The 27,407-nt window shown below is 41.4% G+C and overlaps 1 protein-coding gene across 2 annotated transcripts in view; it reads left to right on the forward strand.

The window, feature by feature from the left end:
* Positions 1-27,407, forward strand: part of BFSP2 (beaded filament structural protein 2) — a 63,155-nt gene that overhangs the window by 22,824 nt on the left and 12,924 nt on the right. For both annotated transcript variants that reach the window (XM_020987293.2, XM_078151598.1), the window contains exons 2-4: positions 12,999-13,081; positions 15,036-15,192; positions 16,460-16,621. In XM_020987293.2, the coding sequence (XP_020842952.1) occupies positions 12,999-13,081; positions 15,036-15,192; positions 16,460-16,621 (402 nt within the window). The remainder of the gene's footprint in view (positions 1-12,998; positions 13,082-15,035; positions 15,193-16,459; positions 16,622-27,407) is intronic.

The raw sequence follows: 27,407 nt of genomic DNA on the forward strand, positions 1-27,407 counted from the left end.
TGAGGAAACTGATGCAAACAGGGTTAAATGACTTGCCCAGGGTCACACAGCTAGTAAGCGTCTGAGGCTGGATTTGAACTCAGGTCTTCCTGACTCTAAGCCTGGCACTCTAACCACTACACTAACTAGCTACTGAGTAAATGTAGAGAACTGAGAGTGTTAAGCTTCTCTTAATGTTCTTCTGGTGACCTCTGACAAATTAAAATCCTTCCAGATTCTATATGTACCTTGATTTAAGAACTATGAATTGTAGTTTGTATATTTTTAGATCTTTCAGGCACAAATTAATCACAAGTGTATAGTTAGTTTTATGGTCTTGGCCAAATTGATTCATCTTCCCAGGTCTCTTTTTCCTCATTTATAAAATGTGTGAGGTTGGACCAGAGGCTCTCTATAATGAAATTCTGCCATTTTGACTAAACCAGTAAATCTGGTTTACAAGCCCTACACAGGCTTGGCAGTCTCCTATCTTTTCAGCAGCTGTGTTCCCACAAGGACCTTGACCAGTCCTTGCCACTGTTTTTGGTGGCTTTCCTTGGATTCTGCCCATCAGATCTCTGCCCTCTGAAGCTCTACCATTGGTCTTTGCCTCCTCTATCCCAATTCCTAAATGAGCCAAAGGTCATGCTGAGGCCCATATGGCAGAGAGGGGAAGGGCAGGGCTGAGACCGCTGCTGCCCTCATTCTCATCACCAGGACTCAGGCTCTGTTCATGCGCAGGCATTAATAATAATAATTATAATAATAATAATTCACGTTTATATAATGCTTAACAATTTACGAAGCCTTTCTCTCACAATAGAACTATGAGATAAGGAAGAATAATTGTCACCTCTACTTTGATCGAAGTCTAAAACAGAACTTCCATTGCCCCCCAAACCCATCCACATTTACTTAAATCAAGACGGTCAAACAGCCTCATTAGTGGCTGGTCAGATCTACTGGTTATGCCAGTTTTGGGGTAGAGGCTAAGTTTCAGGTACCAAAGCAGACCCAAGACAGATTCTCAGCACTGGGTCTATCTCCTTCAATGGAAACAAGCCTGAGGCCCAAAGTTCCCATCAGATAAGCCCTCAGGATCTCAGGGACAAAGAAGGCTGAGAAATACAAGCTCAGCTCTCAGGGGAAGTTTTGTTATTTCTTTCTCTAAAAAGAAAAAAAATTAAAAAGAAGAAAGAATATGCCATTGAGGGCTTGCCTAGTCCCAAGTGGGTTTTCTGCAGAACACCAAGTCCCAAGTCTCTGGCACTGTACCAGAAGGGGTATCTTGTCAGGAGAAAACCAGTGACAAGTAATGTCCTTCAACTTGAAATATGTGTTCTGTGTGCTTTTTTGGAAGGAAACTAAGGGAAGATGACCAGCTGTAGTTTCTAAAATGAATAATGTTTGTCCTACAAAAACATCACAAAAAACAGATGCCCATTCTGTCACCATTATTCCCACTTTCATGGCTCCAAATCACATCGACCCATTCCTGGGCACCCCCTCTTTTCTGCCTAATCCAAATGTTCTCCATTTCTTTAAAGGTCAGCTCAAGTGCCATGAAGCCGGCTGCCCTCATTACTTGGGGCAGCTGGGTGGTGTGGTGGATAATGCACAATAACTGGAGTTAGGAAGACCCAAGCTTGGATCCTGCCTCAGACACTTATTGCCTGGGTGGCGCTGGGCAGGTTATTTCATTTCTCTCGGTTTGTTTCCTTTTTTGTAAAACAGGGATAATAAAAGCATCTACCTCACGGGGTTTTGAAGATTGAATGAAGTAACGTACTGCATTTCAAGTGTTTTACAAACATTAAAACGCTTCCTAAATTTTAATTATTATTACTCATGGAATTATAGACCTTTAGAACTAGACAGAGCCTTAAAAAAGAGGCAGCATGAGGGTATCACCTGTAATTTTGTTGTTCAGTTGTTCAGTTTTGTCTGATTCTCGGTGACTCCATGGACCACAACATGCTGGGTCCACAACATCCTCCATTATCTCCCAAAGTCTGTCCAAGCTCATGTTCATTGCTTCTGTGACACCATCCATCCGTCTCCTCCTCTGCTCTCCCCTTTTCCTTTTGCCTTCAATCTTTCCCAACACCAGGGTCTTTTCAACGGATCCCATCTTCTCATTATGTCCCCAAGGTATTTAAGCTTCAGCTTCAGTATTTCACCTTCCAGTGAATAGTCTAAATTAATTTCTTTAAATATTAACTAATTTGATCTCCTTGCTATCCAAGGGACTCTCAAAAGTCTTCTCTAGCACCACAACTTGAAAGCATTGATTCTGTGGTGCTCAGCTTTCCTTAAAGTCCAACTCTCACAGCCATACATTGCTACTGGGAAAACCATAGCTTTGACTATACAGACCTTTGTTGGCAAGGTGATGTCTCTTTTTTATTATTATGCTGCCCAGATTTGCCATAGCTTTCCTTCTGAGAAGCAAATGTCTTTTAATTTCATGGCTGCAGTCACCATCTGCATTGATCTTCGAGCCCAAGAATATAAAATCTAACACTGCTTCCATTTCCTCTCCATCTATTTGCCAGGAGTTGATGGGACCAGTTGCCAAGATCTTAGTTTGTTTGTTTTTTTTATGTGAAGGTTCAAATTCTCTTCTTTTACCTTCATCATGAGGCTTCTTAATTCTTCTTCACTTTCTACCATTAGAGTGGTATCACTCTCGTATCTGAGATTGTTTATATTTCTACCAGCAATCTTAATTCTGGCTTTTGCTTTGTCCAGCCTAGCACTCTGCATGATGTACTCTGCATATGTTAAATAAATCAGGTGACAGTATACAGCCTTGTCATACTCCTTTCCCAATCTTAAACCAATCAGTTGCTTCATGTTCAATTCTAACTGTTGCTTCTTGACCCACATACAGATTCCTCAGGAGGTCTGGTCCTCCCATCTCTTTGAGGACTTGCCACATTTGTTGTGATCTACACAAAGGCTTTAGTGTAGTCAGTGAAGCAGAAGTAAATGTTTTCCCCTTCACCAAAAGTCTTCAAGCAGGGATTAAATAAACATTTGTGTGTGTTGGAGCGGGGAAGGGGGGGTTGTAGAAAGAATTCTTGGGCAGGTATGAACTAGATTCAATGGCCTCTGAGGTCTCTTCCAACCCTTTATCTTTCTAGCCCAACTCATTTGACAGAGGAGAAATCTGGGATCTTCCTTACCCTGGGTCCTAGTCTCTTCATCTTTAAATGACACAATTGGTCTAGAACATCTCTAGGGACTTTCTGTTTTCTTTAAATCCAGAACTGAACATAGTACTTGAGATGTGGTCTGACCAGAGCAGATTATAGCAGAACTACCCGCTAAATAATAGTAACTCACATTTATATAGTGATCAATCATTCAATCAACTAACAAGCAATTATGATTAGTTAGCACATTTTGTAAATCTTAGGTGCTTCCAATTAATATGATGATTAATTAATAACAATAATTAGTATGATTAATGATGATGACAAACACCTACAACGTGCTAGGCACTGTGAGAAGTGTGGGAGATGCAAATGTGAAGAAAAACTCCTCCAAACTCGAAGAACCCAGGGGCAGCGAGGTTGCACAGTGGACAGAGCATTGGCCCTGAGGTCAGGAGGACCTGAGTTCAAATCTAACACTTGACACTTACTAACTGTGTAACCCTGGCAAGTCACTTAACCCCAGTTGCCTAAAACAAACAACGAAAAAACCTCAAGGAACCCCACATTTTAATGGAGGGGAGAATAAGTGCATCTATAAGGTTTTACAGAATAAAATATAAAGAGTGTAAATAAGAAGCAGTCAAATACAGGTTACAAGCCTGGGAGACTGGAAGAATGGTGTTGCTTTTGACAGAAATAGGGAGGGTTGGAAGAGGGGAGGGGAAAGGGGAAAAAAAAGGAATTTAAAGTTTACAAAGCTGTTGTTTTTTTCCCCTCCCATTCACCTCCAGCCCATAGGGATGGCTCTGGGCTTTATGCTGTGAGTCATGATGAGACCATACCTGAAGCTGACTGCCTTGGAAGGCCAAGGTGGTCGGGAGCCACTTCCCCAAAGCATCATCTAAGTGTGACTGCCCAGAGAGTTTGTGTTGTCCCCTGGGAACAGGGGGGTGCCAGCTGCTACCTTAAAAAGTAGAGTGTTGAATTAGGTGGGAAAAAATCCCATATTTATGAGCCCTTTGAGGTCAGGCCCAGGACAAATAAATGAATGAGTGCAGTCATCTAGACAGCTTCTGATGAACTCAGGATGTCACAGAGCCGTGCAAGAGGAGAAAGACAAAAAAGACGAAGGGGGTAGCTTTTGTTGTAGGTGAGAAAGCATCAGTTATGCCGTCGTTAGGATCCCAAACATGCTCCCGTACTGGATTGGTCTCTACTCGCAAGTTCCTTCTCCTACCAGCTCAGCTCATGGCGTTGTATTGGAAAATCACGTACCAAACATTCCATTGGCATGTCTCAGAACCCACAGCTGCCAAAGTCAGTAGTTTCAGTGACAAATACCAGAATTATGCTTTTGATTGCAAATAATTACCCTTGGAGAGGGTGACTCATAGTATAAACTTGTGACATGGTGGTCAGATCCACTCTTTCTCTGCTTTATTCATTTTTTCTTTCAAATGAGCCACTGGAGATCATAGATGATGCACTGCCTGCCCAGAATGATAAGAAATAGATTCTAGCCATGCCCACAGAGTATATTCCAGGTGTTGAGACGCAGCTAAAGGAAAGTCTCAAAAGAAATTGGTATTTTGTCTCTTTTTTCAGAAGTTTGTGTTTTTAAAGTAAAATCCAGTTGTTATTTTTTTTTTAAATTTAATTTAGTAAAATGTTATTTCTAGTTTGATGAATAAAAATAATGTCCTTTAGGACATTATGAAATCACCTTTAAAATTTTCTGGGCATATGCCCTAATGAAATATATTTTTCCTGTGTTAGAGACACCCAAGGAGATAGAGATTTTGTGGGACTGAAAAGCTAAAAGACTTCAGAGATCATCTAGTCCAGGCGTGGGGAATCTGTGGCCTCAAGGCCACATGTGGCTCTCTAGGTCCTCAAGTGCAGCCATTTGACTGAACCCAAACTGCACAGAATAAATCCCCTTCATAAAAGGATTTGTTCTGTACAACTTGGACTCAGTCAAAAGACTGCACCCAAGGATCTAGAAGGCCACATGTGGCCTCGAGGCTGCAGATTCCCCACCCCTACTCTAGTCTGACCGCTATATTTACAGAAGAAGGACCAAAGACCCAGAGGGAGGATGTGACTTATTTTCAAGGTCATGCAAGTAATAAGCAGCAGAGCTAGGATGTGAACTCTTGTCCTTGTGATTTCAAATTTAGCATGTTTTCACATCATTCACTCTGTCAACATCCTATGAGTACTGAGGGTATTAAGGTACCGACTAGCAAGGTCAGAATTTGAACCCAGATCCTGTGAAGCATGACAAGGGCCCTACATTTTTATTCAGAGAATCTGGATTCAAGTCCTGTTCCTCCTACTTTATACCCTTGAGATCTCAAGTAAGCCATTTAACCTCTCTGTGTCTCAGTTTCCTCATCTGTTTAATAGAGGGGTTACCTTCTCTAGCTCTAAATGCTGTAAAATCCCCATTCATAGAGATTTCTCTGTCCCATTTCTGATAGTTGGCAAGAACAATTTTTTCAAATTGAACCACTAGGTGGCAGGCTTCACTTATTTTAACCTAACAGTGATACGCATTTCTTGGCGCCCCAACCAGACAAAACATTGTAGTATAATAAAAGAATGAGTGGAAAGGACCCTAAAGGTAATCTAGTCTGCCTCATCTCCCTGCTCCCATCCCTAAATTACAGATGAGGAAACTGAAACCAGGATACAATGGGGATTTTCCCAAAGTCACATAAGTAATCAGAGAGCTAGGATTCAAACCAGATCCTCTGATTTCAAATTCAGTGCTCTTTTCACTGCCTTACTTGTTATAACCCTACTCATCCTTCCTAGCATCACTCCCCCAAAGCAGGCTAGTGGCCTCACGTGGCCCCTAGCTGCCTATAGCTGTCCACACCTGCCCCTCCACCTAAACTATATGAAAACCTGGTGAAATCCTCTACGCTAGTCAGCACCTACCTGACTTCAGCCCTGCTGTTCTTGGTGACTGCTCAGAACTGAAAGGACCAGAAACTGAGGAGAAGAAAGAGGCCAGGGGTGGGAGAGCAGAAACCAGAGAAAATGAGGAAATGGAATCAGATTTATTTGTTTTATTTAGCATATAGCTCTTAATAAGTAAGGACCTTTGTCAGTCAACAATCTATGAAAGGGTTAAAATTTGCATTGGATTCCTAGCTGGGGGGGAGGGGGGGGACAAAACAAAACTAGATATTTTGTCTCTCCACTCTAACCCAACACCAAAAAATGTCTCATTCCCATAGGATCCAGCCAAAGAATATTATAAATTCCAAATAATACTTGCTAATGACCCACCATGGTCCTTTTAATTAGGAGTCAATGCCTTTATCTGACTGCTAGAATTTCAAGTCAGTGGGGTCCAGGGCCCCTCAAATCGCAACTCGCTGGCAGCCACCCATTGTGCCTACCTTTAAGGCTGACCCTGAATGCTGCTGTTGTGATAGTTTTTTTTTTTATCCAAATTCTCTGTATTTACAGCAACCTGTGGTTGTGAGTCAAGTGTTGGACTTGGAGTCCAGAAACTAGGTTCAAACCCACTTCTCTGTGCCACAGGCAACAGGCCATCCTCCATTAGTTGGAGACAAACGGCAGAGGAAGTGCCCTGTGCCAATGAAGTCAGTGAAACTTCTCAAATTTTGCAATTCTTGCCCAGCTCCCAACAAGTGAATTACAAGCAGTTGAAATGATATTAATGTCCAGTTTTATTTACCAGATTTAGACCAAATTCAGCTTGATAGGTTTAATGAAATTATCTATTAGAGTCAATTTTGGCCTATTTACAAAGAAGTTGTTTCCCTGAGACATCGTCTCTCCAGGATGTTTCCTTAGGAGTATGATGGATTTATTAGCTGTTTTAACACTACGCAGAAGGATGCCTAAGCACTCCAAGGCTCTTCATTACCTAGTTTGACATATGCTGTTGTTCACTTGTTTCACTGGTGTCCAACTCTTTGTGATCCCATTTGAGGTTTCATCAGCAAAGGTACTGGAGTGATTTGCCATTTCCTTCTCCAGCTCATTTTACAGGTGAGGAAACTGAGGCAAACAGGGTGAAGTGACTTACCCAGGGTCACATAGCTAGGAAGTGTTTGAGCCCAGAGTTGAACTCAGAAAGATGAGTCTTCCTGACTCTAGGCCTAGCACTCTATCCACTGCACCACCTAGTTGTCCCAAATTCGACATATGAATGCTATTTAAATACTGAAAATATTTATCAAGTACCTACTATGTGTCAAGTGGGGACAGTTAGTAGATAAGAGTGTTGGACCTGGAGTCAGAAAGATCTGAATTCAAATCCAGCCTCAGATATTCACTAGCTATGTAACCCTGGACAAGTCACTTAACCTCTGTTTGTCTTAGTCCACTGGAGAAGGAAATGGCAAACCACTCCAGTATCTTTGCCATGAAAACCCATGAGTATGGTCCATGGAGTCACAAAGACACAAATGAACAACGACAAAATGTGTCAGGCACTACGCTGTGCACTGAGAATACAAAGACAAAAATGAAACAGTCCCTTCCCTCAAGGAGCTTACATTCTAATGGAGGCTCACAGCTTGGACAGAAACAAGGAAATACAAAATTTTAGATATAATTCTAGGATAGCACCATCTCTGGGTTCACTTCCCCAACTCCTCATTGCATCAGAGATTGGACTTGGAGTCTGGAAGACCTGAGTTTAAATTCTGCCTCAGAAATTACTGACTTTGTGACCCAGGGGGACTCAATTAACTTCTCTGTTCTTCATCTGTTTCCACATTGATAGGACAAGAAGTTTGGACTCTGTGGCATCTAAAGGTTGCTTTTAATTCTAAATATGGAAAAAAAAATACACTAGCAAAAAGTGACTATAATCAAGTTGTATTTGTGCCAGGAATTCAAGGATGGTTCAACATTAAGGAAACCAATAATATAATTAATCCTATTTTAGCCATAAGAACTAATAGGGAATATTATTAAATGGTATTTCTTGAGTAAGATAGTAACATGGACTTTCTTTGGAAACACCAATTTAGCTACTGTGTGGAGGATAGATCAGACAAGGAGAGGCTTAGATGCAGGGGGGCCGTTGAGACTGATGGGAGATACCATGAAGGGTGAATTGACAAGACTTGGTAACTGACTAGATGGGAAAGGGAAGAGACGAGGATCACTTTCAAGTTGTGGCCCCAGGTGACTGGAAGAGCAGTAAGCCTTAGAAACAAAAACGAGTTAGGAAGAAGATCCTGTGAAGGTGAAAAGAGTTTGCTTTGGGGCTTCTTGTGTCTGAGTTGACCAAAAAAAATTAAGGGGGCATGTCTAGCAGACAGGTGAAGACTGAGTGCTGTGTTCAGTGCTGGAGGCCCTGTTTAACATTGTTATGATTGCCATCTTTTGTTTTGATAACACCTTCATTTGATCGGCAGCATGGTGTAGAGGATTGGACGTGGAGTCTGGAAGACCTGGGCTCAAAGTCTGCTTCAGAGACTTGCCAACTCCATGACCAGGGGAAGTCAATTAACTTCTGTTCTTTAGCTGTTTTCACATTGGTAAAACAGGAAGTTTGGATTCCATGGCATCTAAACTCTAAATCTATGAGCCTATGGTGGAGTACAAAAATCTTGGGTCAGCATTATAGATGAATAATGAGCTGGGCCCAGAGCCATGCCTAGGTTGTTTCTGGCCTGATGTCAGGGGTCCCTAAGGAGTATAGAATTCAGCATCCCAAGGCAGCATGGGGCATGCAATAAATTGGAGTGTGTGGCCCTCCCACCTGAGCATTTTTTTGTATAGCTAAAAACAAGGTAAAATGGAATGGCCTAAAAAGTAGTCTTAGGAGTAGTAAAAGAGCAACAGCCTCAGGGAAGTTCACGGAAGCCTGGGAAAAGATGAGGAAAGAGTAGGGAAGTTTTGGTATAGAGGTAGGTGGTGGACTGTGGTTACAGAATGGGTCAGACATGCTGATTTATCAATTTGATTTGCTTAATTATTTCTTTCCGTTACAAGGGAGGGTTCTTTGGGAGAGGTATTGGGAAGGGGAGTAAAGGAAGTATCAATGAAATATTTTTAAAAGAAATAATAATAATAGCTAACATTTAAGTCGTGCTTACTGTGTGCCACGTACTGTGCTAAGTGCTTTACACTTTACAATTATCATCTCTTTTGATCCTCACAGCAACCCTCAGAGGTGGGTGCTATTGTTATCCCCATTTTTCAGATGAGGAAAATAAGGCAAATAACAGTTAAGTGACTTGCCCAGGGTCACATAGCTAGTAAGTGTCTGAAGGGGGATTTGAACTCAGGTCTTCCTGACTACAATGAGCATCAGTGATTTTTTTTTAAAGAAAGACAAGAGAAAAGAATAGAGGAGTAAAATCAGGAAAGGAAGAAAGTAATGAGTCAGGGGAAAAAAGAATAAGATAGAATGGGAATCAAGCGTTCTTGAAAGGCTATATAATGGGTAGAGTGCTTGGCTTGGAGATGGGAAGACCCGAGTTTGAGTCCTGCCTCAGACACTGTGACCCAGTCACTTCTCCTATTTCAGTCTCAGTCTCCCCTTCTGTAAAATGAGAGGATTGGTCTACGTCAGAGGTTCTGAACCTGGTGTCTGAGAACTTGTTTTCAAAATTATTTAAATAGCTGTATTTTAATGTAAGTGTTTTCCTTTGTAATCTTACATATTCTATGTTATGTATTTTAAAAAACACTATTCTGAGAAGGGATCCGTAAGCTTTACTAGACTGCCCAGGGGTCCAGGGCTCACACATAAAAGGTTAAGAACTCCAACTAGAAGGTCTTGAAGACTTCTTTCAGCTCTAAATCTATGATCCTAGGGAACTTCTGCATCAGAAGACTTTTCTCTTCCCACATCCCCCCCCTAAATAATTTCATTTTGGTTCTTATTAAGGTATAGAGATGATCTCCCCTTCCTTGAGATTCCCTGGTTTCATTTGCCTGCCCCACCCTACCTAGTGAGGCATAGAGAGAATAAGACTAGATTTGAAATTCAAGGATCTGAGTTTAAATCTCAGGTCTGAGATTACCCTCCTTGGGGCTGCCTGATTCATCCACTTGGTTTTTCCCATGTGGATTACTGGGCCAATGTCCTTTGAGTCATCATGGATGCCATTGAGGAGTGTGACCTTCGGCAAGCATTTTCATTGCCATGGTTCTCTGTTTCTTCATGTCAGGGGGTGCTCTCTAGGAACCCTTCCAGCTCTAAATCTGTTACCCATGTTGGGATCACTAATCTCAATCCGTGGAGAATCTAGACCCTGCTACAAGCAAAAGAGAGGTGCCATGATGATATCATGGAAAGAGCAATGGATCTAAAGTGAGAAGGCTAGGGCTTGAATTCCAGCTCTGCCACTTACTACCCACAGGGTCTGGGCAAATCACTTCCATGCAGTGGGCCTCAGTTTCCTCCTTTGTCAAATGAGGAGGTTAAATTAGATGACCTCTGGAATTCCTTCCAGTGCTCAGTCTATGAACCTGGGACAGAACATTGCTCTAGGAATCATTTGCTAGCTGTGAGACCTTGGGTAAGTCATTTCTCTGGGCCTTAGTTTCATATAAAATGAGAGGGCTGAATTAGATGATGATGATATAACATTTATGTAATATAACCATGTAATAATATAAGGGGCAACTAGGTAGTGCAGTAAATAGAGTTCTAGGCCTGGAGTCAAGAAGACCTAGGTTCAGATTTGATCTGAGACACTTAGGCAAGTCTCTTTACTCTGTTTGCCTCAGTTTCCTCATCTGTAAAATGAGCTGGAGAAGGAAATTGCGAAGAAAACCCCAAATGGGGTCATGAAGAGTCAGACATGACTGAAAAATGACTGGACAGCAACAATATAATAACTTATATAATATAAATTATGTAATATAATTTGTGTAACATAATTATATAATTATTTAATATAATGGTAATTGCATTATTTAATTTATGTATGATGATAATTATGTAATATAATAATATAATGACAATTACATAGTGCTTTAAACATTTTATGTTACCTCCTTTGCTCCTCACAACATCCCTTTGAAGGAAGTGCTAATATTATCCTCATTTTACAGATGAGGAAACTGAGAGCAAGAGACAGCAAGTGGCCGAGCTAAGGTCACACAGCTAACGAGGGAAGACTTGAGTTCCTCCAGCCTCCAGGTTTCCCAGGGCTCCCAGATGCCTCTGACGGCCCTTGGGGCTGTGACCCTGTGAAGTTCTCAGCCCATCCATTCCCCGTCCCTCTAGAAGCTGGGGCTGGAATAGTGGTGGAGGACACAAAACAAGCCTTTTCCTCAGCAAACAATGAAAGGATTGGGAGGATGAAGGATCTGCACAGTGCTGCTTTATCTTTAAGCTGCTTGTTTAGTGAAGAAGGGGGAGAAACACGTGCCAGCAAACCACCCTTTTGGCAAGTCAGAGCCTATAATTAGCTTTCACTTGGAGCTCCCATCTATCCCTAGTTGTACTATGTACAATCAAACTAATAAAGCCTGGAACCTGAGCAAACCCCAGCTGGTCTGAGCCTCCCTGAAGGTACGTTTAGTTTGGCTTCCTCGGCCCTCAGTCAGCAGGGACTAATTCTCCGGGAAGAATACCTCCTTGTCTTAACTCAAAGCTGAAGAACAACTCATCTCAGGCCTCAAGCAGCCAGCAACTGGAGAGAGAGGAATCTGACGCAACCTGTTCCCTCAACATCAGTTACTGGAAGAAAGAAAGCTCGAGTCCAGGGGTCTGTGTTCCATTCCTGACACTCCTGCGGTTTGTTGTATCAACGGCCAAAGGACAAGAAGGGACATGGAGTTGGGCCTCAGTTTCCCTCTCTGTAAAATGGGAAGATTGGGTGCCCCAATATCCCGGGATCCTGCAATACCCAGACCACTCCCCCACCCTGACTCAAGCAGGACTTCATTTAGCCATCCTAGATTAATAGCTGTGTGGCATATGGTCTTTTTAAAGAATCACTAGCTGCATTAAGCTTCTCATTGACTCAGCTTTGCCATTTGTGAAAAGGAAATGATAGATGTCAGGGACATTGTGAGAAAGGATGAGTAAATGCCTGAAAAGCATGTTGAGCATGTCTGGAGAAGGGATTGCTAAAAATATGAAACGCTGCCTCGTGGAGGAGGAGGGAGACAAATAGAGAGTTTCTGTCGTGGGGAGATGGAGTGGAGCCAGGCCCAGAGCCAAGCTGTTCATTATTGAGTTTCCCCACATGTGCCTTCCTGCCAGCCTTCTGTTAACCAAGATCTCTTCAGGGCCTTGTGCCAGATAAACCACTCTGGAAAAGGACTTCAGGGTCTAAAATGAGATGAAAGTCTCTAACCATCGCTCCAGGGCAGACTTCTCTGACTTTGAACCAGGTTCTAGACAATTCATTTCATCTCTCTCTGGGCTTCCCTTCCCACAATTCTATTCATAGAATCATAGAACCTCAGAGACCATGCCATTAAACCCATACCTGACCAAGAATTCCCTCTACAATATAACGAACCAGTGGTTTTCCAGACTCTGCCCATGACCTTTGAAGCCTCCTGACTGCCGCTTACTTACGGGGTGACTGAAGGCAAGGCACTAAAACTCTGTAAGCCTCTTATCGGTAAAATGCAGAGTCAGACTCGATGACCTCCAAGGTCTTTTTCAGTCCTAAATCTGTGATCCATAAAATGTATACTGCTATAATGATCTGCCCAACCCTTCCCCCATTTGTTTCTATCTTCAATGCTCCACCTAAGACACACATCTCAAGGATGTATTTGCCCTAGTATTTGTCCACTGAGTCTGGGGGGAGGTTACGGGATAATATAACAAATATGAGAAGGCAGCAGTTGTATATTTACCAGCTCTAACTCATGTATTTGTTCCAGGTGGGTGATGCTGTCTTAGACAATGCTCAGCTTATGCTACAGACTGAGAATACGCAGGCTTGTGCTGAAGATTTTAAAGAGAGGTAAGTCTCCTGTGGACCTACAGAGCCTTGTTATCCACCTCACTCTGTCCTCAGGTCTACATTTTTTTATCCTCGTCTTCAGATATTTCTTGACCAGAGCGCTAAGGGGTGCTTGGGGCTACAAGGAGAGTCACAGAATCCTGAGAAGGCAACTGTGCAACCTTTCCCTGGGCCTCAGTTAGCCAGTCAAGAAACATTCATCAAGTGCCTGCAAAGTGTCAGGCACTGTGCTAAGTGCTGGGTATACAAAGAGAGGCAAAAGACAGCTCCTGCCTCAAGGAGCTTACAGTCTGACAGGTGGAGACAACATGCAGACAACTTGGAGAGGATCCACAGGGGGCTATGGAAAGGATTCCTGTAGAAGGTGGGATTTTAGCTGAGACCCAAAGGAAGAAAAAGGAAGCCTGGAGGTGGAGATGAGAAGGAAGAACATTTCAGGCATGGGGGAGAGTCAAATGTCTGGAGCTGGGAGATGGAAGTTTTTGTGCCGGGAATAACAAGGAGGTCAGTGTCACTAGCCAGTACAGAACAGGAGGGTGTAATGTGTAGAAATACTGGAAAGGTAGGAAATGAGGGGGCTAGACTAGAAGACAGGCGCTAGGTACCATAGTGCACAGAGCGCTGGGCTTGGAATCAGGAAGACTCGTCTTTCTGAGTTCAAATCCGGCCTCAGACACTTTCTAGCTGTGTGACTCTGGGCAAGGCACTTCACCCTGTTTGCCTCAGTTTCATCATCTGTAGAATGAGCTGGAGAAGGAAATGGCAAATTGCTCCAGGATCCTAGCCAAGAAAACCCCAACTGGGGTCATGAAGAGTCAAATATTACTGAAATGTCTGAACAACAGATTAAAAGTAGAATTCCAGGCACATTTCAGCTCTTAACTAGGTTAAACATGGTACTTAATCACAGAATATCACAGCTTTAAGAAAGCTCAGGGAACACATGATCCAGTCCACATGTGAACAATAATATTGTCTCCAACCTATATAACATGCAATTATCCAGTCCAGGAAAAGTAGCAACCCACTTCCTTTTCCCATGTCCCTAAGAAGCTTATCAGTAAAAAGAGGAAGTAAGAGAGAGAGATTTCTGTAGCTATACCCAATAATTGTGTGGAGGGATTCCCTCAGCCTGAGTGTGGAGGGATTCCCTCAACCTGGGCTCACACAACCCAATTCCAAAGGTACAGGGCACCCCAGTATTCCCTTTCCTTTCCTTTCCTTTCATCTTCTTTTCTGTTTGCCCTACTTATGAATACTGTTTTGAGACTATTTTTAGGAACAAAAAAACTAAATGTTAAGAAACAAATGCTTTGTCAAAGGAACATTCAGTCATCTGATATGAGAAGTATCAATCATCCCCCACGTACAGACCCGAGAAACTGAGACACAAGAAGTTGACTGGAGTGTCAAGATTATGTGGAGGAGCAATTTTGAGGAGATCCCCAGGCCTTAGGGGACAGTAGCAACCCACAGGGTGACCCCTCTATGAAGCATCAGATGAGTGACCCCAAAGCATCATGGGCTCATAGATCTAAGGGCTGGAAGGAACCTTAGAGTTCCTCTAGTCTAACTCCTTCATTTTACAGATAAGGAAACTGAGTCCCACCAAGATTAAATGACTTGCCGAAGGCATCTGAAGCGATGACTTAAAAACAGTTCTCTTGACTAACCCTGAGCCTTCCCTCATAACCCACCACTTAGACTTTAAACTCTGAGTGGAAACCACCCTGCCAATGCAGCTAATGAGACCTCAGCTGTCACAACTGAAAGCTTAACACATCAAGGTGTGATGACAGAGCCGACTGATTCCAAGCATTCTAGAAAGCCATGCTGCTGAGGGAGGACTCTCTTGTCTGTCATGTAATTAGTGTGATGGTATCATTTATAATATGTTTTTTTTTCTTCCCTTTGGGTTGTTACCCAGCTGTGATGACTATTTCTTTGTCTGCAGATATGAAAATGAGCACCCCTTCCGAAAAGCAGCTGAAGATGAAATTAACTCCCTGTATAAAGTGATTGATGATGCTAATTTGACTAAAATGGATCTAGAGAGCCAGATTGAAAGCATGAAAGAAGAACTGACTTTTTTGTCAAGGAACCATGAAGAGGTAGGTCAGAGCTTGGGTTGTTATCTGGCTACTGATCACATGTGAAGTTAGTCAGCTTGAGGTTAATAATAAGGATGATAATAGCTTTTTAATATAAATATTTTGCAAATATTATCTCATTTTAACCACCCTGGGAGGTAGGTGCTACTAGTATCCCCATTTTAGAGATGTGGAAACTAAGGTAACCAAAGGTTAAGTGACTTGCCCAGCTAGCTTTGATTGAGATAATCAAATCACTTCAAAGATGGGGAAACGGGGCAGACAGAGGTAAAGTGAGTTACCCAGGATAATGCAACTAGTAAGTATGTAGAGTGGGATTTGAACTCAAGTCTTTCAGATTCTAGGTACAGTGTTCTATCCACTGTGCCACCTAACTGCCTCTTATAAAAGGGCCTCTGTAGACAAGTTACAACTGTATAGCTCAGAAAAATAATTGTCTAACCTGGAGGTAGGAGCTTTTAAGGTCATCTAGTTCATTCCCCTGGGCCAAATTGCATTGGATTCAAAACTACCCAGAAAGATGAATGTCTGACTGAGAGCCTGGCACATAGTAGATGCTTTATAAGTATTTGCTGACTGATTCAGTGATAGGTCTAAAGCAAGGGTGCTTAACTTTTTTGGGGTCATGAACCACTTTGGCCCAGGCTGCTGGAGTCTATGGAGCCCTTCTCACTATCATATTTTTAAATGTGCAAAATAAGATATATCAGATTACAATTATACTGAAATAGTTAACAAGATTTTATGGAAAAAAAAATTCACAGTTCTCTGTCTCTTTTTTCTCCCTCTCTGTCTTCGAATGTCTCTTGGCCTCTTGCTCTATTTCCCCATGGAGCCAAAATCTGCTTCTTTTTAAAATCTAAAACCAAAAGTGATTCCCTGAACAATGCGTAGAATCAAGGATTCCTTTTTGGGATCTAACTGTAATCCACCTAGCCACTGTTTGGGCCAGTCTTCTCTTGTTTCTGGCATCAGCAGTGATCAGAAGAGTCAGCCACTGATCCTCATAGAGTAATCATTCACAAATTCCAAAATTGTTTTAAGGACTCCTTTTTGTCAGGTCCTAAATGAGGCATCTGCTCCATCTGTTCTTTTGTGGTCATGGGGAGAAGTGCCCAGATACCAACCTAGCCATGAGCTCTCTTCTGCACTTTGTTGGGGTCCTACAGTTATGTCAGGAAAAGAAAAGGAATCCATTGCTTCAGGGCTGGATTCCACTGGTGGGATTTCATCCTGAGAGCCTTTCTAAAGTGAGTGTTGCTTTTAGGATGTGAAGGTGCTATACAAGCAGCTGGCCGGGTCAGAGCTGGAAGGAATGGATGCTCCCATTGGTACTGGCTTAGATGACATTCTGGAGACCATCAGAATTCACTGGGAGAAGGACATAGAGAAGAATCGGGCAGAAACAGGGGCATTGCTCTACGCCAAGGTGAGTGGCAGTGTCCTTGCTAGTAGTCCTGACCCCCCTCACTCCCACCTTGGGATGTTCTTACCACTGAGGAAACAAAATGAACAGAGAACATTTAAAAATGGGAAGGTTTTTCCATTCTCTCCACACCCATTCCCAAATCCCATGACTCTGAGATTTGGGGAGAAAGGAGAAGGACAGAAGAGCATGGAAAAAACAGGAGAGAAGAGTATGGGCGTGGGATGGGGGGAAGGCAGGAAAAGAAAGTAGGAGGAGTGACCAGCGTAATTTGTATCTACCAAGGAAGAGAAGCGATGTGAGGTAGTAGATAGAGAGTTGTCGTCAGAGTCAGGAAAACCTGAGTTCAAGCCCTATCTCTGACATAGCCTGGCTGGGTAACCCTGGGCAAGTCACTAATTTTTTTTTTTTTAGTGCCTCAGGCAACTCTCTATTAGTGCAGAACAGCTATTGATCTGCCTCTATAGAAGGAGTTTCATAGAATCACAGATCTAGAACTGAAAGAGACTTCAGAGACCATGAAGTCTAACCCCCTCATTTTATGGATGAGGAAAGTGAGGTCCACTGTGGTTAAATGACTTGCCCAAAGTCACGCCTGTACAAAGTACCCCAAAAGGTTCTCCACCCAAATCTATTGAGAAGTTCATAGAGGCGGTGAAAGAGAAATTTTTGGCTGCTTTTAAGTCCCTTATTTCTTTTTCTTTTTCCCCCTTAAATGTATTGATGCATTTTATTTTGTCATAGCAAATGGTCCCCAATAAACAAACAAACAAAAAAAACCCAAGCACAAAGTTTATTCCCTGAAAAGGGGTTTGTAATAATAAGAAAAACAACTAATTTTATATAGCTCTTTAAGGTTTGCTAAGGGATTTACCCATATTATTTCATTTAAGCCTACCAACAACCTTTGAGAGATAGACATAATTATTTTTATCCTCACAAGAAGTCTGGGTCTTAAAAAAGGTTAGATGACTTGACCAGAGTCACATAACTAGGAAGGGTCCAAGGCGCGATTTGAATTCAGCTCTTCCTAACTCCCAAATCCAGACTTCTTAGGTACTAGCATTGACTATTGTAATTGACTAGAGGTCTGTTGCCTCTCCAAGATGATGTTGCTACCATTTAGTATATATATGGTTGTTCCAGTGTTGCTTTCTTGCTCTGCATCACTTCATATGAGTCTACCCATCTTTGAAATCATGTTCTGAAGTCTTCATATGCATTGTTTTTTATGGCTCCATATGTGGCATAGTGAAAGAAAGCCAGGAAAACCTGAGTTCTAGTCCTACTTCTGACATACTGTCCCTGGGACCTGATCAAGTCAATTAACCTGTCAGTGTCTCCAAACAATCCTCTAAGACTATAAGCTGAAGAGAAGGGAGGCCTATGCATTGGTAGAGCAATATTCTACCAAAGATATCAAACTCACTGCCCAGGTGGCCGAGCAAAACTCCCTGGTGCAGCCTGAACTAGACTAAAATGTAATTGGGAAATGTTAAACAAAATAAATAAAAGTACAATACAACATAGATAATGTTAATTTATAGTTTTCTAAGTCAACATGTTGCCAGCAAGGATCAGTTTCTGTCTGAGCTTGACACCACTGCTCTACACCAATGAAATTGTAAGTAAAATAAGAATGTAAATATATCCCATTACATTCATGTACCATAATTTGCTCAGCTACTCCCCAGTCATTGAGCACATTTTTGTTTCCAGCTCTTTGTTATCACAGGGAATGCTATCATAAACATTTTTGGGCATGTAGATGTTTTCTTGCTATCAATAACATGCTTTGTATTTGGTTCCGGGAGTGAAATCTCTGGATCAATGGGTATGAACAATTCAGTAACTTCTTCATCATTCCGAGTTGTTGTCTCCACTCTCCCCATCCCCATCGTTTCTTTCTCTTTAGTGTCTCTGTGATTCTTCTCAAAGGACACACATCCCCACTGCCTTAACCATGCTAAACTGGCTGTCCCTTTCACCAAATGTTTGCCCTTTTCTAACGACCACATTTTCCCTATCCACTCCTACTCTGAAAGGCTGAGCCACTAAGTTGTCCTAGTTCCTAGAATCATTTTTGTTTTATCTTGTTTTAGTTTTCAGCATTCACTTTCGTAAGATTTTGAGTTTCAAATTTTTTTCCTCCCTCCTTCCTTCCTCTCCCCCCTCCTCCAAGACAGCAAGTAATATGATACAGGCTATACATGTGCAATCATATTAAACAAATTTCCACATTAGTTATGTTGTGAAAGAAGAATCAGAACAAAAGGGAAAACCTGCAAGAAAGGGGGAAAAAAGAGAAAATAGTATGCTTCAATCTGCATTCAGATTCCACAGTTCTTTCTCTGGATGTGGATAGCATTCTCCATCTTTAGTCTTTTGGAATTGTCTTAGATCATTGCATTGCTGAGAAGAGCTAAGTCTATCAAAGTTGGTCATCGCACAATGTTGCTGTTACTGTGTACAATGTTCTCCCGGTTCTGCTCACTTCACTCAGCATCAGTTCATGTAAGTCTTTCCAGGTTTTTCTGAAATCCACCTGCTCATCATTTGTTATAGTACAATGGTATTCCATTACATTCATATACCACAACTAGTTCAGCCATTCACCAGTCGGTGGGCATTCCCCCAATTTCCAATTCTTTGCCACCACAAGAAAAGCTGTTATAAATATTTTTGTACATGTGGGTCCTTTTCCCTTTTTAATGATCTCTTTGGGATTCAGACCTAGTAGTGGCATTGCTAGATCAAGGCTACGCACAGTCTTATAGCCCTTTGGCTATATGGTTCCAAATTGTTCTCCAAAATAGTTGGATCAGTTCACAACTCCACCAACAATGCATTAGTGTTCCAATTTTCCCACATCTCTATAATTGCATTTTTATCGGGAAGGTGAAGGCAGCTTCAGAAACTTTCGTTCATGAAACCTAGATGATGCAATGGATCAAGCATGGGACTTGGAGTTAGGATGAGCTGAGGTCAAATCCTCCCTCAGATACTTAGTAGCTATGTGACTGGGCAATTGACCACTTAACCACAGTTTCCTATTCTGTAAAGTGGAGATGATGATAGCACCTACTTCCTAGAGTTGTTATGAAGATCAAATAAGGTAACATATGTTAATAGCTTTACAAATGTTAAAGTGCTATATAAATTCTAGCTATTAGTACTATCCATTCAGTAAAACAATTCAGTGCTACTAGATAGGGTCTACTGGAAAGAGACCTGGATTTGAAGGCTTAAGACCTGGTTTAGAGTCTTGGCTTTGCAACTTAGCAACTCTGTGAACTTGGCACATCACCTGGCCTCAGTTTCCTTATCTGTAAGGTGGCAATAATTATACTGCACTACCTACCTCACAGCATGGTTGGGAGCAGTCAATTAAATAATCTATGCAAAGTACTTTTAAACCATAAAGCATTCGATGAATGTAAGTCTTTCTTATTCATGTTAGTTGTACGTGGGCTACAGTCTGGGGAGAGATGAAATGATAAAAAAGGCACATTCAATACCCAAAAGGAGACAATACTGTGATAGAAATATCAGATGTAAAAACCAGATACAGATTTTTATCAACAAATAGTTCTTTATGTGTATGGAGCTGGTTACTATACCCCTTCTCCACATTCTCTGAGCTTCATGGACAGCCTCCTTCTTCAGGGACCTTACTATCAGACCCACAGCCATCCCTTTGTATTATTATAATTATTTAACATTCATAGCTCATAATAAATGGGAGGGCAGGATAGGATTAAGGGAAATAGAGTTAGTTTTTCACAACATGTCTACTATGGAAGTGTTTTGCAAAGCTGCACATGTATAACCTATATTGAGTTGCTTGTCTTTTCAATGAGGGTGGGTGGGGAAGGAGAAAGGGAGAAAATCTGAAACCTAAAGTTTTAAAAACATGTATTTTTAAAAAATGTTTTCACATGCTACTGGGAAATAAGAAATACAGGAAATGGGGTACAGGAAGTCTATCCTTCCCTACAGGAAAATAGAAGGGGAAGGGGATAAGAGAAGCGGGGGGAGAGATAGAAGAGAGGACAGACTAGGGGAAGGGATATTCAGAATGCATGCCATCTTGGGGTGGGGGAAGGGGTGAGATGGGGTGAAAATTTGGAACTCAAAATCTTGTGGAAGTAAATATTGAAAACTAAAAATAAATAAATTTATATTTTAAAAAAACATAACTCATAGAATGATAGGTCATAGATTCAGAGCTAGAAGAGGTCTTACCAGTCATCTGAGACAACCCCATTATTTTACGGATGAGGAACCTGGAGAGACTAAGTGACTTGTCCAAAGTCATTCAGGTAGGAAGGGGCAAAGTCAATATTCAAACCCAGGATCTTCGACTACAAAGCCTTTACACTCTACCACTCTGCTTCCCTAGATCTAGAATGGGCCTTAGAAATAATATAATCCAGAGGTTTTAAACCTGGGTCCTTGAATTTGTATTTTTAAAAAACTATTTCGATAATTATATTGCTTCCCTGCCCTGAAATATTTTGTATTTATCATATACACATATTTATATATGTAAATAAAAATGCACGTATATAAGAGCACTTACATATGTGTACATATTTGTTGTTTTGTTGAGTCATTTCAGTCATGTTTGACTCTTCGTAATCCCACTTGGGGTTTTCTTAGCAAAGGTGCAGCAGTGGCTTTTTTTTTTTCTTTAACAGATGAGGATCCGAGGCAGACAGGATTAAGTGACTTGCTCTGAGTCACACAGTTAGTGTCCGAGGCTGGAACTCATGAAGATGAGTCTTCCTGATTCCAAGTCCAGTGCTTTTTCCACTGTATCACCTAGCTTCCCCATGTGTATATATACATGCACACATAATTATGTGTGTGTGTGTATATATATGTATATATATATATATAATTTTGATAATTGCATTTGACAGTAATATACATATATGTACATACATATATGTATATGTATACACACACACACACATATATATATATATATATATATATATATAATTGATCTCTTTTTTAATCCTCTGTTTTTTATTTTATACATTTAAAAATTTGATTCTCAGAAGGGATACATGGACCTCATCAGACTGCCAAAGGAATCCATGATTCAAAAAAGGTTAAGACCCCCTGCCAGCCCTCCTCATTTTCTAAAGAATGAAGGCCTAGGGAGGGAAAGTGAATTCGCCGAGGTCAGAGAGCCAATTAGCAGCAGAGCTAGAAGAAGAATCCAGGGCCCCACCCCCACCCCAGTGTGCTTTCAGCTCTGTCCACACTCCACTCCACTGCTGAGAACTAATTCCTTCTTCCTAGTGAAAAGTCACTGGAGATGATTCTTCTCTGATCATTTCTTATTGGTAAGAAAAACAACCCCCGACAACCTTGTCCATCATTCTTTCTAGATAGAGCCATCGATAAGCTTGGGAGGCTGTTGGTATCCACAGGGTTTATTCGCTCAAGGCCCAGTCTGGGGGTGGGGTGTGGAGCCGAGCAGGTCTACAGAGCTGTTTGCTTTCCTGTGTTTTCTTTGGCAAACCTGAAGGGAGCTCAAAAACTGAGCATCTGTGGCAATGCCCCTGGGGGCGGGGGCCAGGGTGGGTTAGACCCATTTTAAGAGCAGCTACAGCAGCCCAGCAATTTTTCCTTAAATGTAAGGAAGAAATTGGCTCACCAACTTGGTCAGCTGCACTGCCCACTGCTTCTTGTGGAGTTGAGACTTTAATTCTTGAAGTCTTTCTGTAAGAGGAACTGGCTGGGGAGGTCAAGATTGTCCACTAGGGTGCAAAATGATCATAGAATGCCCACTATTTGCTTCAATTTGACAGCTGGTGCTTTAATAATGATTTATAGCCACAGCTGATGGTAGCTTAAGCCAAAAATTCCTGTAAAAAAGGAATGATTAATTTATATTATCACCATGGTGTAAGTCCTTGGGAGGGATCATGGTGACAGAAGGAATTTTGCTTCTTTCTTTGGGGAAGGAATGGCCTTGTTTGGGATCAATGATCTAGAACTATAAGGTATCTCAGAGACCACCTAATCCAAGTCCCTCATTTTACAGATGAGGAAATGGAGGCCCTGGAAGTTGAAGTAACTTGCCCAAGAGGGAAGGAAAAAGAAAAAGAATGGTCAGGTTTAGACAAGGAAGGGAATAAATCTGTGGTGCATGAGATCATCTAAGAGGGAGGAAAATAATTTCCCAAAAGGATGATGTGTTTGGCCCAAGGTCATGTAGTAAGGAGCTGATTAGGACTAGAGACCAGGTCTCTTGATGTGTGGCCCTGTGTTGTTTCCACCACCCTGCCCAATGGGCTTGACTTGTATCTCATGGAAATGAAAACCTTCTATTCAGGTGAGGCAGAAGGATAGACCAGGATTTTTTATTCTCCCTTTTCTAATCCAAGGCCCTTCGGTAAGGAAGAAAGTGGAAGACCCTTCACAGTGTTAGGAAGTTAGGAAGCCCTGTCAACCCACTTCTTGTCCTATTCCTTTCCCAAGTATGTGTTTTAATTCCCTTCCAAACTTGGACAACTTATCCAGGGCCTGGAAGACAACCACAAGGGGAAGATTCACAACAATCAATGGCTCCCTAGTATCAAATACAAACTCTTCTGCTTGATGGTTAATGCCTTTCATAACCTGGCTCTACTGATTTCACATTATTCCCCAACATATTTGCTATGTGTGAGCCAAGCTGACCCCATTGACAGTATTGGCATGCTATGGTAACAAAGAGTTGGGCAGGACTGAATGACTGACCAACAAAAATAATCATTGTACATGTTGCTTCCCCCAGTGGAGTGTAAGCCCCTTGATGATAGGACCATGGAATTTTTTGTCTTCATATCCCTAGAGCCTAGTACAATACCTGGCACAGAGTAGGCACTTTATAAATACTTGTTGAATTGAGTTGAAGGATTGGTGGCCAAGATGGGACCAGCATAGTGCAATGGATAGAGAACTGACCTCAAAGTCAGGAATTCCACTCAGCTCAAGTCCCTCCTTTGACAGACTGGCAGCATGACCCTGGGCAAGTCACTTAACCTCTGAGCACTGTAGGCAGTTCCATAAAACTCTTAAGATGGTTCCATCCTACATTGATAGAGTTTCTTCAGCTAATAGTTTCCTATACCAATCCAGTCACAAACATAGTGTCTAGATATCTCTCTGTCCCTAGCCCCTGATTATAGCACAGAGAAGGTGATTTTCCTGAGCATTTACATATCCTGTTCACATGACCCCCTTAGCAAATCCACTTGCTAAGAGAGCTGGAGAATGGTGGCTATACTTAATGAAAAACCTCCTTCTTCCTTCCTAAAGGAAGTGGAATTTTTTCCTTGTGAGTTCTACCACCACCACCATCACCACCCCCAAAAGGTATTTTTAGGAGCAGTAAAAGCAATCTGAAGAGTGGTGTTGGTTTTTTTTTTTTTTTGCCACACTTTGCTGACAGTTTTCAGAGACATCCTTCAAATTCCTTCTGACTTATTTAAAGTTATGCTTTCCATCTTGTATGCACAATAGCATGCAAATGTAATCAAGTGGTTAAAAAGTCAGTAATCTCTGATGACATTACAAAATGTCAACATTTCCCTTGCCTGGAAAATACATATGGAAAGTAAAAAATGGGCCATTCCCCCCCCACCCATCTCAGTAAAAGCCAAACTTTCATGCTGTTTAGAAAGCCTTGGGACCCACTTAGCTGCATCTCATTATGCAAACTATACACTATAACAATAAGAAATTTAGCTTCCCAGTCTTATGACTTGCATCTTATCTGATCACAACCTAAGAAGGAATTGGAAGATGCTGGTAGGACATTAGCATTAAAACTATATGATAATAATGTGGAAACATAAAGACTTCTAAAGATTCCTCAAAGCATATGGCTGTGAAGCATTTTAGGTCAGTGGGAACAGCTTGCTAATGAGTCAGGGTTGGACTGAGTTTCTCCCTTTGTGAGTCAATTAAATTCAACTAACTTGTCAACGTATGGGTAGCTGATGGTACACCGGGCCTGGAGTCAGGAAGACTCCTCTTAATGAGTTCAAAATGGGCCTCATTCACTTACTAGCTGAATGACCCTGGGCAAGTCACTTAACCCTGTTGCCTCAGTTTCCTCATCTGTAAAATGAGCTTATAAAGGAAATTACAAACTGCTCTTTGCCAAGAAAACCCCAAATGGGGTCACAAAGAGTCAGACACAACTAAAATGATACAACAACAGCTTATCAACGTATGCCACCAGTTACATGGGACCCTGAAAAGAAAATGTAAATGGTGCTGTATTAACTGTCCTCCCCACCAAGGAAAACAAAACACCACTACAAAACATACATTCTCTAAGGTCATGATAAATTAATCAGTAGTAACATCTATGTACAGGAAGTACTTTTTTTCTAAAAACATATAATAACTTTTATAAAAATCATTTGATGAGTTGGTACAGTGGAAACATCACTGAACTTAGAAATGGAAAACCTGGGGGAAATGACTTTACTGAGCATAAAATCGTTGTTCGTAGTTAACATATTTAGAGCTGGAAGGGACCTTGGAGTGTATCCAATCCAATCCCTCCATTGCCAGATGTGGAAACTGAGACCCAAGGAGACAAAATAACCTCCAAAGACACACAGTTAGTGAAAACAGTGATTTGAACCCAGATCACAGACCAATCTAGCATCCAGAGCCAGAATTTGTGTCTAGATCTTCTGAGTCCAAGATCCATCCATATGCTGACCACTGTACCATGCTGTCCGTAGTAAACTTAGACTGGACTTCCAAAAACCAAAAAGATCATCAAAAAATTATTAAGCGCCTGGTAGATCATTTAAACATCCAATTTATCAATAAAGTTACAGTAATAGACAATCAGTATCCTAGAACAAATATATACATGCTATGTATATATGTTTGTATACATATACATACATACATACATACATACATACACACACATATATACTTTATACATGGAGATATAATAGAATCTGCCAGAGGAAGATCAGTCTCACGGACAGCTTTTCCACAGTGAGGAAGGAAGCCACAACAGACGGTTTCCTCCTTAAAAAGTTTCCCCAGTGACCTGAAACCATGGTTATTTACCCAACCAACTTTATTTGGGGTGTCTGCCCTTGCACATACCCTCAATCAATCAATCAAACAACAAAATATTTATTAAGCACCTACTATGCATCAGACAGTATGCTAGGTGTGGGTATTACAAAGACAAGATGAAAGAGTCCCCCCCTCAAGGAGCTTAAATTCTCCTTAAGGGAGTACAACATGTATACACATAAGAAAAAACAAAAATTAATAATATTAATAATAATAATAATAATAAGTAGCCAGAGATGGAAGTTATGATCCTTGCATTTATAACAGTGGCTTCAGTACTTGGCTGAGTTCATTATTTCAGCAGGTAGAGTTCTTCCACCAGTATAATTCAAAGCTTCCAGTCCTCTCATCTTTAGTGATTCTTGTCCATATCTTGGAAAAATAGAAACTACATGAGGGCAGGTACCATCTCACTTTTGTGTTTGTATCCCTAGAGCTTGGCATATAGTAGGCTTAATAAATGCTTATTGATATATTGATCTTGCCACAAATCATCCTTAGAGTACCCATCCATAGCTATATGGGTAGAAAATTGGAGATCTGGACTTGAAATGAAACATACAAAAATAATAGAGTTAGAGCTGGAATAGACTTTAGGGACCATCTTGTCCAACCCCTCCTTTTACAGATATGAAAGTTGAGGTCAAGAGAATTGCCAAAAAAAAAAAATCACAGATGTAGGAAGGGCAGAGGCAGGATTTGAACCTAGGTCCTCAGACTCCCAATACACCACTCTTTCCACTGTAACATGTTGCTGTTGTTCAGCCATGTCCAATTCTTTGCAACCCCTCCTTGGGGAGAATTCTTGGTCAAAATACTAGAGTGGTTTGCCATTTCCTTCTCCACTTCATTTTGTAGATGAAGAAACTGAGGCAAATGGGGTTAAGTGACTTGCCCAGGGTCACACAGCTAGATAGTGTCTGAGGCTGGATTTGAACTCAGGAAGATGAGTCTTCCTGACTCCAGGCCCAGCTCTCTGTGCACTATGGTGCCACCTAGCTGCCCTCCACTGTAGCATACAGCTTCTCAGTGAGGATCCTGAGGCAGTGAGAAGTTAAGTGACTTGCTAGTAAAAGACAGAGGTAAGATCCGAACCCAGGTGCCTGGAGCTGAAAACTACTGCTCTTTCTACTATGCTATGGAGTTTTCATTAAACCCCAGCTTCTGCTGGATGCCTTTCCCTGTTTCCCCAAGTTCCTACTGCCTTCCCTTCTGAGATCACCTTCCATCTACCCTCATGTATCTTGTATGTACCTCATTATTTACATCGTTTCCCCCATTAGAATGTGAGTTCTTTGAGGGCAGGCACTTTTTTGGGCCCCACCCCCCTTTTGTACAGCTAGGTCCCAATTAATACAAATATAACCACCCCCTGAAGTTGCTTGTATTCAAATTCACACAATTCAAAACTATGATTATGTAAAATATGGTAACTGGTTCCAGCCCAATGAAAATATGCAATGCAAATTCAAATAATGGAACCGTTTCAGGGGAGACATTATTCCCAGTAATCAGGACCTAACGGTATCTCCAGCACTTAGTACAGAGGCTGGCCTATATAGTAATTATAATAAAGCATATTAATTATATAATGAATATATAAACTAATATAAATTATAAATCTAATAACTACTTTAACGAATGCTTGTTAACCAACTGCTAAACTGAATGC

This window comes from Phascolarctos cinereus, unplaced genomic scaffold (genome assembly GCF_003287225.1).
Source record: "Phascolarctos cinereus isolate Bilbo 61053 unplaced genomic scaffold, phaCin_HiC Scaffold_1;HRSCAF=81, whole genome shotgun sequence".
Taxonomy (NCBI): Eukaryota; Metazoa; Chordata; class Mammalia; order Diprotodontia; family Phascolarctidae; genus Phascolarctos; species Phascolarctos cinereus.